Source organism: Schistocerca cancellata, chromosome 1 (assembly GCF_023864275.1).
Source record: "Schistocerca cancellata isolate TAMUIC-IGC-003103 chromosome 1, iqSchCanc2.1, whole genome shotgun sequence".
Classification (NCBI taxonomy): Eukaryota; Metazoa; Arthropoda; class Insecta; order Orthoptera; family Acrididae; genus Schistocerca; species Schistocerca cancellata.
The window spans coordinates 380,710,833-380,727,673 of NC_064626.1; the positions used below are offsets into that span (position 1 = coordinate 380,710,833).

The following is a 16,841-nucleotide window of genomic DNA, read 5'->3' on the forward strand; positions in this document are numbered from 1 at the left end:
ATTAACGCTATGTCTTCTGTCCAGAAGAAATGCATCATCCACGAAATTTATTTCATCCGACCGCCGCGAATACCTCAATATCCAGATTTATCGCGAATACCTGAATATCTAGATTTATCAAGTTCGCGTCAACAGGACGGCATTGCGTAGCTAGAACAGAATGAGGAAAAAAGAACCATACGAGAACTAGAAGAATGGTTCGGCTGCGATTAATAGCCTTTACCAGCAAAAATATCGTCAGCTACGTGGTGTCTGTCTTGTTCGAGAGAGACCATCGCGTTTGATAGAAAAGCCTGAATTTTTCCCTTAATACATAAAAGTTTATACGTATCCTTCCCCTTCCTGCACACTTCCAGTATCTTGTAAAATTTTCTGTACTCGTACCGGGCATCCCTAATGTTATCTCTGCTGAGATAAATGCTAGACAAACACAAACAAGTTTGTCAGTTCTCAGGCATGCAGCTGCGATAAACGCCCAGTTTACTGTTTGTCCTTCAACTCGACTCTTTAGACAAAGAGCTAGCGGTCCTATCTTGTCCCTTTTGTCTGATTTACTCCGCCTATGCTTAGTTCTTCCATGGGCCCTGTTACTTTCCTCTCTCCGTAGTTCCGATCCATGTGATGTTAAGAGCTATTCTGAGTAGACTGTGCCATCATCTTCCACTCATAGATCCTGAAATATATCCTTACAAGGAAATTTTTAAATACAAAAAAATTAAGTTTGTGGCTAGCTCTTAGAATCCGTGTCGGCGAAACAGGCTTTTACCAGAAATTCAATTTACGTTCAAAGTTTCCCAGTTTAGTGGGTAATTCAAGTATCTCAAAAAGGGCAACACATTTTAACTGTCGTCGTTTTAGGAAGAAGTATAATCAAACAGTTCAGTACGGAATACAGCACTACGTACACAAAATACATATAGAAACTTACCTTAAAGGTGGATAGACGAGTGGTCCATATACAAGTAAGATAAATGTTGATGGTGTTAGGACAGCAACCAGCCACAAATTTACTTTCAGCTCCTTTATTCAAAGGATACCGTTACCGGTTTCGAATTATTGTGGTTCACCCTCAGACGGTTTACACGCTTTCTTTATGACATGTGCTGTGTTATTACAGATTAATTGTCCTAAAATATAAATAATACATAATTATAAACACGCCACACACAGATGGTTGCGTTACAGAATTTCGTTGCATGTGACTTACGTGAAACGTCGGTTTCGAGTGTTTGTTTTCATAACGTTCTTCCAACAGATGTAAAAGCATTCCCACTGCGTCCTCGTTGTTGCACACGTAAATAGTTCTCACTGAACACTTTGGATTTGTCGCTGAGATCATTTCTACCACGCACCACATGTTTTGATACATACGTGGTAGAAATGATCACAGCGACAAATCTAAAGTGTTCAGTGAGAACTATTTACGTGTGCAACAACGAGGATGCAGTGGGAGTGCTTTTACATCTGTTGGACGAATGTTACCAAAACAAGCACTCGAAACCGACGTTTCACGTAAGTCACATGCAACGAAATTCTGTAACGCAACCATCTGTGTGTGGCGTGTTTATAATTATGTATTATTTAGATTTTAGGACAATTAATCTGTAATAACACACCATATGTCATAAAGAAAGCGTGTAAACCGTCTTAGGATGAATCACAACGATTCGAAACCGGTAACGGTATCCTTTGAATAAAGGAACTGAAAGTAAATTTGTGGCTGGTTGCTGTCCTAACACCATCAACATTTGTCTTCAAACAACAGCCACGGTCTCCACCATGTCATCATATGACAAAATTGCAACAAGTAAGACAGGTACACTAGTATTCGATTACACTGGTAGTGACATGTGTCTTGTATTGTTTTCCTACAATCCGGAACAAGTCTAGTTTAATGATGGTTACAATGTCTACGTTTTACAGTGTATGCATATTCACAATACAATGTCTTTAGGACATGCATGCAGAAATTGTAGACGTCAACGATGTATATCCATGCCTCGACGGGCTAACATGATATAATATTCGTCTCCCTATGCGGAATTACGAATTGTGCGAGCATAGGAGTAGGGACTACGTGACATGTGGAAGTTTGGATCGGTCCTCGGAGGCGTGCTCTGGTAGCCGGCGCGGGGTGGTAAAGGCTACCGTTCGCAATAAGCGGGAAATCCGGGTTAGAGTCACGGTCAGGCACAAATTTTCATGTGTCGCAAACAGCTAAGGTCAACGCGTAGTCGCAGAACGCGAATCTATTTCGTAATAAACACTAGTTTAATCTGCTGTAGGGAGATCCAATATGCACGTCGAACTATAAAGAGAACGTTAGTGTCTGCGAAGGAAATCTATTGCTATATCGGTACTCCTGAGTGATGTATCCTTCAACATTGTTCGATCGTTTGGATTCCCACGTAGCAAGGCTCATATGCTAAAGTTTATTCGTGGTAGACTGCTGGATAGACTTAAAAGTTGGTCAACATTCATTGCAAGTTGGCTGCGAAATGATTTTGCTGCCTGTGCCGTACACTTCGCATAAAAACAATAAGAATAAAATGACTCTCGGTGACCTCGGCCACACAACCACGAATTTCCAAAAATGAATGACGCCTGCATACTCTAATACAACTATCTGTTTTGCTATATTGTGGTTTTAACATCTTAACACTATTCGTGTTAGTTGGAGTGTTTTAGCATATGGCATTTGCATTTTGAAGTACAAAGCTAAGTGACTGAATTTTCTCATGTTGGGAAATCAGAAATTTCTACTCGGCAAGATTTTTCTAAAGCCAAGATCGTATAACATTTCTTTTATTTTATTTTTTTTACAAACAGCCCGTTACGACATACTTTTGCTGTCATCTTCAGGTCTTCAAATATTTCTGTTATAAAATGTGTTCATTTTGAGATAGCCCTCATGCCAAACTGTCATGTAGATAACATTTAAAACATTACATGAAGGTCTGTCACAAATAAAACTTTTAAAAGTCAGAAAGCTCCTTGCCACATATGTAGCGCTTAGCAGATGATTGTTACGTTATAAAAAAGAAAGTACATAATAAAATGCACAGTAGTACATCTGTTTACGTTTACGTTAGCTAATTATTGAAGGTTCACCTTATACAACATATAAAGTACAACTGCAGTTGTCCGGCTAATGTAAACAGAAGTGCTACCTACTATACATTTTACTGTGTACTGCGTTTTTTATGGTGCAACAAGCGTCTGTCGAGCGCTACATATATGGGCATGACCATGTGCACAAGGTGCTTTTTTATTTTAAATATTTTATTAATGACAAACCTTTATATAATGCGCTACATTTTACCTACATGACAACTAGGCGTGAGGACCAACTCACAATGAATAATTTTATAACAAAAATTTTTGAAGACTTAAGGCGACAGTGAAATTCCGTCGAAATGTATTGTCTGTAGTTAAAGGAATTCTTATGCAATTTTGGCTTTACGAAGTTTTTACAAAGCTAAGTGGCATGCCTCATGTCAAACACTAACATCAGACCAGTAACTTAATATTTGCCGCTGTAGGGATTTGATAAACAAAAAGCATACAATGAATATGTGTCGTAAGTTACTGCATATACCTTAATATAAGTTTTGTTTACACGCTGTTTTTAACTGAAAACGATGTGCTGAAGATTTAACAGGGTGTTTTTGTAGCAAAATTCTTGCTAACAGGGACCTTGAGAGAGGCCAAATGTCGAAATTTTGTGACTGCGCGAAAATAAAAAATTGCAGGCACTGTGCGAAAATAAAAAGTTGCAGGCGACATGGAATTATTTAAGGCATTACAATCAGCTAAGCGAGAAGAGTAAGGAGGCAGATATTGCGATTTCTTGTGAATCCATAGAAATGAATCAAAATCTACACAGTTCAAGTTTGCGTCTATAGTTTTTTTGTTAACGTCTCTTTCGTACTGCTGCTGAGTGTTCTTTGCGATGTAAATGCCTGTTCTAAAGATGGTCATAATATGCAATGCAGTGTGCTCTAATTCAAGTCTAATCCCAATTTAACCAACTTTCGGTGGGTTCTTTCTCTGTATTTGAGAGCACATATAATTTCAGTGTGTATTACAACTTGTGGTTCAGCTGGAGTTTGCCAGTGCATTTTACTGTGATGGTTCGAAGTGACGCACTGTAAAATTTGATTACACGTGCCTTTTTTTTTGTTCTTTTCATTGTCTACCCCCAAAAGCTAGAGTGAACTGTTCGCATTCTGACTACTGTGGAGTCAGTCGTCGGAACCTAAATACCAGGCGAACTGGTAGCGGAGCATGAGGAGACTCAAACGGCCATATAAATACAAAAAATTGTGACCAGTCACTTTTTTGATACACTGGTTTATTACATAAACTGGATGATCGTCAGATGGTGCACAAGAGGTTACATGACTGTTTCATGTCGTGAACTGGGTGCTGGCTCTGTGATAAAATGGAACACGCTTAATTGCATCGCCGTAACTAATGTTCATATGGCGATTTGTATCCTAAACTGATTTCTGTACTTACTGCGGCAGGTATGGCCGCCTTTGTAATTACTATACATTTAGCAGCTTACTTTGTGGTGGACTGTTGGTTACATATCACTCACTTTTCATTGGTTATGAATACACTTACCGATTATTAAGAAACTTTGCCAGCAACCAGCATGTGCTGTACAACTGATGTTTGTTAAAGATCTTCGGAGAAAGATATAACAGACTTTGCTCGGAGACATTATTTGTCTTTTGTTTGCATATAATACAATGTGTAGGCAAATTCTTTGATCAGAACTGGCATTAACGCGAATGCTCAAAAATAAAACAAAATAAAATAAAGTTATAATATTGACAGAGAACTGCAGCTCTGTACACTGATGTGACCAAAGTTAAGGGATAGCGATACACACCTATACAGATGACCTTAGTAGCGCTTACGCAAGCGATTAAAGGACAGTGCATTGGCGGAACTGCCATTTGTACTCAGGTGATTTGTGTGAAAAGGTTTGCGAAGTGATTAGGGCCGCAACACGGGAATTAACAGACTGAACGCTGTATGGTTGTTGGAGCTAGACGTACGGGATATTTCATTTCGGAGGTCGTTAGGGAATTTAATATTCCGCGATCCACAGTGTCATTCACATTAACATCAGTTCTAATCAAAGTATTTACCTACACATCGGCTGTATTACATGCAAACAACAAACAAATAAAGTCTCTGAGCAAAGTATTTTATGTCTTCGTGGGAAGATCTTTGTAACAAACAGCACATGATGGATGCTGGCCTTCGACCATAAATATTCTATGGTCGAAAATGCTGGCAAAGTTTCGTAATAAGCAGCAAACATATTCATATCCAATGAAAAGTGTGTGATGTGCAACCAACACTCCATCACAACATAAGCTGAATTGATAATTACAAAGCAGGCCATATCACAACGTAAGCTGCTGAATGGATAGTAGTTACAAAGCCAGCCATAGTGTCGCAGCGAGTACAGAAGTTAGTTTTGGATACATATCGCCTTATTTACATTACTTATGGCGATTTATTAGATGATGATCGAGATCCTTGTCACAGAGCCAGCACCCAGCATCACGCTGTTTGAAGACGAATCTAGGAAGGTTCGAAATCCAGTTTATGGAAACAGTAAGTATTTCAGAAACAGACTGGCCGTAATTTTCTGTATTTGTAATGAATAAATAGCCGCTGGTTCAAAACATCCATAATGGATAAGCTGAATGGAATTGGTAATACTTTGGAGCGGATTTTTGGTTCCGGCAATTGACTTACACCCAAAGAAAACTTCCCGAAAACCTTCGCCAGAACCAGGTATGTGAACTAGTCTTAATTTACTTCTGGGGCCAATACGCCCCAGACGAAAAATTTAAAGCCCGCTGTGTTCTACAGCCTATTTGTTCACGTGTATAGAGAGTAAAGTCGATGATTTGTTCGATACGTACAGCGCTCCTGGATCGCTATCGATCTCAACCGATGTGAAGAATGAATGGAGCGTCTTGTCTCAGGTCTGTTACGTGCAGTCTCTCTGGGGGCTCATCGATGACCCGGTCAGCGTGATTGAACGGCGTCACCTGCACGGTTTACCCTCCGAGAACGCCGCGGGGCTCCCTTGTGAGCTTCGCCCCCTTAGCGGCAGACACTTTAACAAGCATTTGCCGCCAGCCGGCGTTGCAACACGGTGGGATCGATATTGCGCCGGCCGCCGACGCGACGCCGGCTGCATCCTGCCTCTGCCTCTGCCGCGACCCTCACAGCTCACCCCACGCGCCGCTCGAGGTACGCTCCGCTCCTATTACACCGGCACCGCACTGCTCCAGTTACTCTCATAACCCCCGAGTGGACTATTCTGTAGTAAGTACGCACAGACCGCAGCAGGTCAGCTGGTTCAGCGTCCTATTCCTCTACTCTAGTGAGATTTATTCCGACAGTAAAATTCTACATAACTACAAAGAAAATAATCTTTTACTGTTTCAGTTCTTAGCCCCTCACATCTATTCCTTTAGACAGTTTGAAAGCGAAAGATACGAATTTTTCTTTAGCATTATTTTACTCGTACTGATGACGAGATCGGGGACCACTGCGATGGCTACAATCAAATGAAATAAAGCAAGCAGACACTTGTTTTGCAATGATATGTGTCGGGCTTTGACCATCTTCCAGTAGTTTAACGCTGTGGCGTCGTAGCTGTACTTTTAACGTTTGTATTTATCTAATTGACATTGATGACGTGATGGTTTGGGCGCAAGACGTCGCGCTCATATTTATATAAAGAACAAATTCTCGATGGGGCAACGGCAGTATTAATAATTCAGCCGATAAAATATAATAACTACCCGGTTGCATCTCTGAGCCATACGGAGACTGACTAGAGCTTGACACATGTAGCGAAATCAAATATTCTTACTACATTCATCAATTTTTCAGCGCTTGAGACGGCAAATGTAAGAAAACTATTGCGGCTCGCGCGCGCGATATTTATATTGTCATAAGAATCTTCACAAAAGCAAATTAGTTCTTTCGATTACTACCAAAACAAAGAAAACCTGCGTCGTCGGCACTGGTGTGTGCAACAAACTAACAAATTCAGCTACCACACTGACAGATACAAAATATACTGTGATTAGGTATCCATTCAGCACAACAGAAACTAAACAACACGAAAATGCAGTTAATTTATACACACATGCGCCTGATGTATCCCTTTGTTGTAAAGCGAGATATCAATTCAAAGAAACGAGAATAGCGCAAAAGGAGATTGTAACAGACTACATAGAGATTGTGACAGACTACACAGCGATTTTGCGAATCTAAAGCAGGTTACCTTCTTTAAATACCAAACAGTAACCAATTAGTAATATACACACACGTTAACATGTTATGTCAATGTGGAAAACAAGGAGTTGCCACTGACATGTGCATCTATTCTGATACAAGTAGCGCCGCATGAAATAAGTAACGCTGCGCGATAAACAAGCTGCAGAGAGTTTTCCGCAATAAATACAGACAACTTGCCCTTAAGAAGTACTATTTCCTTTGTGGCTAAAGGCGAACATGTACTATGCAATTACATATAATTTTCAAGCACACCTAACCTCTGGTAAAGTGAAGGTCTGGCAGTCCTTGTTTCGAGAGGACAGATTTCGATGACGAAATCGACAGTTGTTTTCTGCAGGAACACATGTTTCAATAAATGATGCGAAATGTAACTCTGCTATCATACGAATATTAATCTTCATAGTAACGATCTACTGTTGACATAAATATCATTAGCTGTAGAATACATTGTTTTGTTAAGTCGGTTTTACCGATGGCAAATGTGGTTATACTAAGCCTTAAGAACTGACACATATCTGCTCCAATAAAAAACATGATTTCTTTATGTAACAAGCAGGTTGACTGAACTCAGTAAACAGCAGGGTATTTGGAGGAAATGGATAGTGTCTGCTAATCAAGCAGAGGGATAATATTTTTTTAGTTATTACATTTGTTACGTTACCAGGGTCATTCTGCCAGCTGTGTAGGGATAATACCTACGAAGATAGAAAGACGTGATAGAAACACGTGATTGGCATTACGTAACACGGGTATATGTCATGTGAGCGCTAGCTTGGAGCAAAGCGGCTTTGCATCTGTCAGTTTGACGGCACTCCTGTTCCTTTTCTTTGTTGTAAGTTATTTTAAAAAGTACTCACCGTAGTTGGAGTGATGACATCTCCTCCGTTGGCGACCGGCATGAAGAAATCTGTTGTCGATAGCCGCGAATCCTGGCTGTCAGAGTCACTGGAATGCACGGAATTGCCTGCCGAGTACATCGCTACGCTACGCCGTGAGGCTGCGTCAAAAGCTTTTCGTTGTCGGAGCGAGTCCCCCTATCCAGAGCTTCCACCTGCTGCCACTGGCGTCGCCAGCTCTTGGATGACTCACTGTCTACGGTGTTGCCTTTGCCCGACGGGGGAAGCCCTCACTCTCTCTCTACCTCCCGACCCGCTCCGTACAAAGACTCCCGAGTAATGATGTCATAGCCACCCTCCGCTATTTTTAGGTCGCTGAGCTCACTCGCAGCCGTCACGTGGGCGTGACGACATCGGCCGAACGCCGCCGGTGTCTGCCGAGCGGAGCCGAAGTCGCCCGACGGCCCCTACCCCTCCTTCGGCGAACGTAGGTGAAAGCCGCATGCGATGACGCATCGGGGTTGCCGGAAATGGGCGTACTGTGCTATGCCATCACGGGACCGAATCCTGCGTTACTCATCGCTCAGGAATTTCGTAGCGGCCTCGCTTAGTGCGGTGCTACACTTGTTACATACGTGTTCCTCGACATAACGCGCTTGCGAGTGCCTATCGAGCGGCGGCCGCTGACTCACCGGCATGCGAGCAACGCGCGCGATTATTGATAAACAGGTGCGGTGTTTGTGGTGACAAGCACAAAATCGCGAGCCGTTGGAGTCGTGCATAGCGCGACAGCGCTTGGCCACGCCTCCGCTAGCAGCTGTGCCTTTGAGAGGACTGACTGAATCACGAATCAGACTGGAGGCTGATTCAGCAGCCACCACGTGTTGGCTGGGCGCACCAGACACAACCCGACCTTCGTCGTACGTACGTATTTGGAGTCGTCCGAAATCGAGACCACGCTGATGCTGTGCGAACCACAGACACGACTGTCGACAGGAAAGCTCAGAGTTAAATGTTACCTGCATCTGTGAAGCAAATTAACCTGTTAATTAACGAAAAACCGCTCCAATTGCTTAATTAGAACTTCATTAAGTCCACACGATCGGTTTCGGCACTTATATTAGGCCTTTATCAACTGTATCTGAAACTGCCAAATGCTAATACGTAGCATGATGGTTATATAGACTTTTTTGTATAACAGAAGACGAGAGACAGTGTGTACTGTACAAGTACAGAAAGAATATACGTCTTACGTTAACTGTAGATGAGCAACATCAAAGGATAGAAACAGTAAGAGTCAATTAGATTTAAAAATTTCGTGCACAATGGCGTCAAGAGGAAAATGGGCGTGCCGTAATTATAAAAACTGTGCAATCCGACTTATTAAAACTGTTACCACTATTTAGCGTAGAAAGCGTTATCTGACGTGTTTCAAAATTACATTGTATGTTTTTCAGATAAAATGCTGATAGTGAACGATAAAACAGTAAAAATCAAGTGGATTTAAAAACAGTTTCGCACCCACTGACGACACGAGAAAAATGGACGTGTCGCAATTATAAAAAACTGTATAATCCGATAAATTAAAACTATTAACATGGTTTAGCTTAAAAAGACATATTCTGACATACTTTAGAATTAAAATTGCATATTTTTCAAATAAAATGCTGAAATTAATTATCTGGAATTAATAAAAGTTTAAACGATTTATTGCAGCAGAATAGCCATTATAGTTTAAGTTGCAAAAATTGTTGCAATGAACGAGGCATTTCTTTTCCACGAATTTGTTAAATAAATCGATTTACAAACTGTTTTACGTTAGGATAGTACTTTTTATCTACAACAGAGCTACTCCAGATAAATATTTTGTTTCTGTTATTCGTCGTAAACTTGTGAATGGAACGATAACTGTTGAGTGCATTCCACGTGATTCTTAATTCTTGAAAAGAAACTCGTTATCACTCGTTAAATAAGTGATCAGTTCTCACAAGAGGCCTTTTTATGGACGAACTTCCCATCTTCCGTTTTTGAGGGAAGGTGAGATGCAGACTTCTCTTTGATGAACACTACACTTGTGCTACGAAAATTGATTTTAACCTAAAAAAACAAGAGAAAGACACGGCAAAATGTAATATAGCAGCTTATAATATCTACCACATAACATATTTATTGTATGTAAAAAAACGGGAATACGTATTACAGGCCACTAATGATGCTTCCCAAATAATGACGCGAAACGCGTATGGCAACAAACAAACTGCCTTCAATTGCTTGCTTAGACGGTATATATCTCCAAGTATTGTATTTTTGTTTATACGGCGGAATTAGTCATTTTGGATGTAACGATGTCGACTAAAGCTGCATAATATCAATATTTATTTACAGCCTTTCCGAATTAGTAAGCGTTATGCCCTACTTCAGCGGCATGCTAACTAAAAATGTGGCCAAAACTGTCACATTAGAAAAAAATTCAAAGCAGTAAATACATTATCTAGGCTACACAGCACTTACAGCATGTATGTGGATCAACCATCGGATTACTTTCCGTTAAGTATCAGTTTAATTGTTTCCGATACTATTTCGGCAAGTCTAAGAGTAAATATTCGTATTTTGCTGCTTCAGTCAATATATTACATCGAAAATGCCCTGCATTCAGAATATTAAAGCAGATGTGCAGCATGTTTTAATGTGACTAGTAGCGTTTGAAGAGACCTGAGACGAGTCTCTAAGCACCAGCATGATCTGCTGAGCCAACCTGTTGATGAATTGTATGAGTCTTAAAGATCAGGCAAATGAAAAATAAAAATTCATCAAAACGTATATTTTTAACTCTATTAGGGGATAGAAAGAAGAAACGAGTTGAAAAATAGAACTTATGCAGCACACGTTGACATACAGAAGGCGTTTGGTAAATTGAACTCTAAGATACTGTTTGGAAAGCTAAATGAAACTGAAAGAGATTGAAGAGATAAAAGACTGTTTCTCAATCTACACAATAACCAGATTACTGAAATAGACGTCAATGGCACTTCAAAGACTCTCGGATAAGTGTTTGAGGACGCTGTCCTCTCTCAGCACATTTATTTAATTTATTTGTGGTGTAATACAAAAATGAAAAGCGACGTAAAAAGGACCAAAATATATGATAAATACATTGTATTCGATTTGTTGACGATAATGTAGTCTTAGTAGATTTTGGAAAGGACATGAACTAATCGATAAAAAATTTTGTCTCGTGCCTGGACAATCATAAACTGGAAATAAACGCAAACGAGACTGAAACAGTGGTGTTAGATACATCGAACAGACAAGTAAGGGAAAGATTAAGATATCAAATAAAATACCAGTGAGGGTGATTGAGTTTTGCTACGTGGGAAGTACATTAAAAGAGGACAATAGAAGTACAATGGATATCAAAAGATGAATTGCAGTGACCAAGCAAGCGTTCAGAAATCAAAGTAATTTGTTAACAGGCACCCACCTTAAGGCAGAAACAAGAAAGAAATTCATCAAGACATTTATCTGGAGCATTTTAAGCCGTGATTAAAAAGGGACGTCTCTGGGGAAACAAGAAAAGAAAAGAATTAGAAGCAGTAGGGATATGGACACTATGAACTGGAATTCGATGTGACAAGCAAATCCTACAAGAAATTAAAAAAAAGACTGATTAAATGGTACAGAGAAGACATATTCTTCGCCGCCATAAGAGGTTCGTAAAAAACGTCTTAGAAGGAAATATTCTGGGATGACATCAAAAGGCAGACCCAAAACAGCTTTATTATAGTGTTATAAGTTGAATGAACTGCAACAACTAAAACCAAACAGGAAAAATGGCGAGTTGGCAGGGAAGGTGGTGACATCAAAAAAGTGTTGCCTTTAGTGTCTGATGAGATAATTTACAAATTTCTAAGTTACTTTTTCTGTATTTTGTCCATACTAGTCTGGATGACGGCGAGTTACTATAGTACGATCAGCGGTTTTTGTGCCTATCTCGTCATATGACTATCAGTGGCCTTTATAATATTGCGCTTACCTGCAGATCACACTGCTTGACACACATGAGGTCACATTATGTGGTCTTCTTGAGATGTAGCAGCGAGACGGCGTACTTGTTCAGGTTTTTATCTTTGAGTAGCAGGAAATTTCAGCTGTTGTTTGAGTTTCCTTTCATCTTATTTGATATAATGAATCGTGGTTTCTCGCAAAACATATCTAGCGACTGGATAAAAGAGCTCATTGCATTATACTTAACTGGAATATTTTTACTCTAAGCGGAGTGTACGATTTATTAAACATAACGTGCGAAAATTTGAAACCTCACCACCTGACAAAAAACGTGAGGCACATGAAACATCCCCTTAGAAAAACGTATAAATGACAGTGCTGGAAAACCTCTACGTTATTTGATTTTCAAACAGTTGAGCAAAACTGAACGTACTCAGACATTTCACTCTTTACTTATTCTGTTCAACACTATACTGACACACAATATTTTTTTTAGCGCGACGCAATCTGACTTTCAATAATCCCTACAAAAGAATGGCCCTGACTGACGATAACCTATACCTTTCACGAATCACTTACCTCACAAAAATCTTCGTTACTCAAACTACTGTAATACAGCGAGCGCCAATACTGTCAGCTAAATACAAGATTCTAACTACTGAAGGCACTAACTACTGATAGGCATAGTTAGCAAATGAAACATTTTGATGGAGAACAAACGATGTTTTTACCATAATATTGTTCAAAAGTCATAATATATATATCAGTTCATGACATCCAGTCTTACAAATTTCCTTTTTCTGACGGACACACGTCCAGATCGTCCACTCTCAAAATTCTGCCATCTCTCTCCCCACATCCACCACTGCTGGCGGCTCACCTCCAACTGCACAACGCTATGCTCTGTTCACATCCAATTGTCCAACACTACACAAGCGAATATTCCAACAGTGAGTCCAACCAGCCACAGACTGCACACAGCGCAGTCAGTGATTTTCATACAGAGCACTACGTGGCGTTACCAACATAAAAACCTAAACAGCCTACTTACACACTCAGAAGTGGAGGAGGAGTCTAAGTGAAACTTCACGGGCTACGTGGGTCTATGATTTTGTTTCAGTGATTACATATCGATTCAAATTTACAAAGAATTTGGCAGTATGAGCTCACTTATCAGTAGACGTTGCACCCCCTGTGTCGTGGATGCATGCAGCGACTGTGTTGTGAAGGGTATCATAAAGCCGTTGTATCGTCTCCCGAGGCAGCTGGCTCACAACTGTTGCAACTGGTCCTTGATATTAGCACCGGGGCGGAGGTAACACGTGAGGTAGCAGTATGACGCCCCGTTGTGTCGCTATGACCAAAAGCCGTAACCGATAGCTCCCCACACCATGACACCAAAACACTGGATAGTACAGAACCGCGATTCGCCGCTGAACACAATGTGATTCCATTCACCAGTAATCCATGATCCCAATCGCGGCTCTAGTCCAAACGTAGCCGTTTGTGTTGTGGCGTTTAAAGCAGCCGACACATGGCACGATAATTCCGTAATCCAGCTGCTATTAGTCTCTGACCCAAGATGCGGGATGACACAGAATGTTGCTGGGAGTGCGTTACTTGTATTGGGTGGTAGGCACAGATGTGAGAGGGTTACTGATGTGTTTGTTGCACAGTCCCGCGGTCCTCCGTGATGGTCACACGTGGTCGGCAGGAACCTTAACGACGAGTATGCCTGCCATCACTTTCCCTTGTAGTCCAGCATGGACATTGTTACATCCTAATGCTCAATAAATGTGGATATTGCACGTTTCGATCAGCCAGCCAAAAGGAGCCCCCTTTCAAATTCTGTCAGGTGCTGATAACGCTGTCTCACACGAGTAGGCGGTATCTCCGTGTCCTTGACAGGGGTTACTCGACATACGACGCTGTTCATGACTCCTATATACTCCATCAGGCCTGGTAACACCACTAATGGCGAACATTAACGCACCTTGTGGCCGTTCTATCTGCCACGCTGTTGGTGTGCAAGTGTACGAAGTTACACTGATATTCGACCACGTCTTATGGGTGCCTTTCTTTCATTCAGTGCCTACGTCTGGCCGATAACCGAAGTAGGCGCCAGTCTTTCGTGGGCATAATTTTAGCAATTGGCCTACACAAGTTAGGCATCAAGGAGCGTCCCAAATCTTTGATTTTCTATCGGTTACATTCCAATATTTCAATTTCTAACTCTTAATCAAAATATCGGATACCATGCCAAGAGCTCCTCCCCATCACCGAGCCCATTATTAAGTCCAAGTCTCCGTTAGGTTTTTACTCTGGAAGTACCAGTTTCATAGTATACCGCGCCTCTATGGTGTTTCGAAGGTACAGAGAGGAACTCGTAGCATATTTAAGTTTAGAATCGATTCCGAAAGATCTGATTGGATAGTGCTACTGCAAGCGTACCGTGTGAGGTAGGAAGGCGGCCGGGTTCGAGAGCCGGTCCGATGCAATGTTCTAAAACACTTACTAATGCTTTGCGAGATGGGCGATATGATACTGCGAAAAGAATTCGACAGATCACAGAGAAATCTAAGCTGAAACAAGGTCCCTGGAGTGGACTACACTCCCTCTGAATTACTGAGATTCTTGGGAAAGCCAGTCAACTCAAAAATATTCCAACTGGTGTGCGAGATGTATGAGACAGGCGAAGTACCCTCAAACACCAAGAGGAATGTAATAATTCGAATTCTAAAGAAGGAAGGTGTTGACAGGTTTAGATACTACCGACCATCAGTTTAAGAAGTCGTGGCTGCAAAATACTGACACGAGTTATTTTCAGAAGAATGGTAAAACTTGTAGAAACCGACCTTCGAGAAGATAACTTTGATTCTGCAGAAATGCAGGAACATGTGAGGATAGGTCTAAGAAAGGCAAATCTACGTTTACAGCATTTGTACACTCCTGGAAATGGAAAAAAGAACACATTGACACCGGTGTGTCAGACCCACCATACTTGCTCCGGACACTGCGAGAGGGCTGTACAAGCAATGATCACACGCACGGCACAGCGGACACACCAGGAACCGCGGTGTTGGCCGTCGAATGGCGCTAGCTGCGCAGCATTTGTGCACCGCCGCCGTCAGTGTCAGCCAGTTTGCCATGGCATACGGAGCTCCATCGCAGTCTTTAACACTGGTAGCATGCCGCGACAGCGTGGACGTGAACCGTATGTGCGGTTGACGGACTTTGAGCGAGGGCGTATAGTGGGCATGCGGGAGGCCGGGTGGACGTACTGCCGAATTGCTCAACACGCGGGGCGTGAGGTCTCCACAGTACATCGATGTTGTCGCCAGTGGTCGGCGGAAGGTGCACGTGCCCGTCGACCTGGGACCGGACCGCAGCGACGCACGGATGCACGCCAAGACCGTAGGATCCTACGCAGTGCCGTAGGGGACCGCATCGCCACTTCCCAGCAAATTAGGAACACTGTTGCTCCTGGGGTATCGGCGAGGACCATTCGCAACCGTCTCCATGAAGCTGGGCTACGGTCCCGCACACCGTTAGGCCGTCTTCCGCTCACGCCCCAACATCGTGCAGCCCGCCTCCAGTGGTGTCGCGACAGGCGTGAATGGAGGGACGAATGGAGACGTGTCGTCTTCAGCGATGAGAGTCGCTTCTGCCTTGGTGCCAATGATGGTCGTATGCGTGTTTGGCGCCGTGCAGGTGAGCGCCACAATCAGGACTGCATACGACCGAGGCACACAGGGCCAACACCCGGCATCATGGTGTGGGGAGCGATCTCCTACACTGGCCGTACACCACTGGTGATCGTCGAGGGGACACTGAATAGTGCACGGTACATCCAAACCGCCATCGAACCCATCGTTCTACCATTCCTAGACCGGCAAGGGAACTTGCTGTTCCAACAGGACAATGCACGTCCGCATGTATCCCGTGCCACCCAACGTGCTCTAGAAGGTGTAAGTCAACTACCTGGCCAGCAAGATCTCCGGATCTGTCCCCCATTGAGCATGTTTGGGACTGGATGAAGCGTCGTCTCACGCGGTCTGCACGTCCAGCACGAACGCTGGTCCAACTGAGGCGCCAGGTGGAAATGGCATGGCAAGCCGTTCCACAGGACTACATCCAGCAGCTCTACGATCGTCTCCATGGGAGAATAGCAGCCTGCATTGCTGCGAAAGGTGGATATACACTGTACTAGTGCCGACATTGTGCATGCTCTGTTGCCTGTGTCTATGTGCCTGTGGTTCTGTCAGTGTGATCATGTGATGTATCTGACCCCAGGAATGTGTCAATAAAGTTTCCCCTTCCTGGGACAATGAATTCACGGTGTTCTTATTTCAATTTCCAGGAGTGTACATTTAGAAACGGTTTTTGACAATGTTGACTGGATTACACTCTTTGAAATTCTGATGGTAGTTGGGATAAAATACCAGAAGCAATAGCTTATTTGTAACTTACACAGAAACCAACTGCTGTTTCTTTCTTTCTTTCTTTCGCTTACGCCATAGTTCCGCAGCGATCGCAGCGTCGGCGTGGTTAGAACGGATTTGGCAATGTTAGTGTTAGGGGTGGCTGGATGCCCTTCCTGCCGCCACCCCGTACCCCCCAGGGATGGAATCAGTGTACCCCAGCTGTCTGCATCTA

The 16,841-nt window shown here is 42.4% G+C and overlaps 1 protein-coding gene across 1 annotated transcript in view; it reads right to left on the minus strand.

The window, feature by feature from the left end:
- The window catches only part of LOC126175091 (transcription factor kayak), a 112,081-nt gene extending 103,730 nt beyond the window's left edge, over positions 1-8,351 (minus strand). The window contains exon 1 of the mRNA XM_049921645.1: positions 8,202-8,351. Coding sequence (XP_049777602.1) covers positions 8,202-8,321 — 120 coding nt within the window. The 5' untranslated portion in view covers positions 8,322-8,351. The remainder of the gene's footprint in view (positions 1-8,201) is intronic.
- Between the last annotated feature and the right edge of the window lie 8,490 nt (positions 8,352-16,841).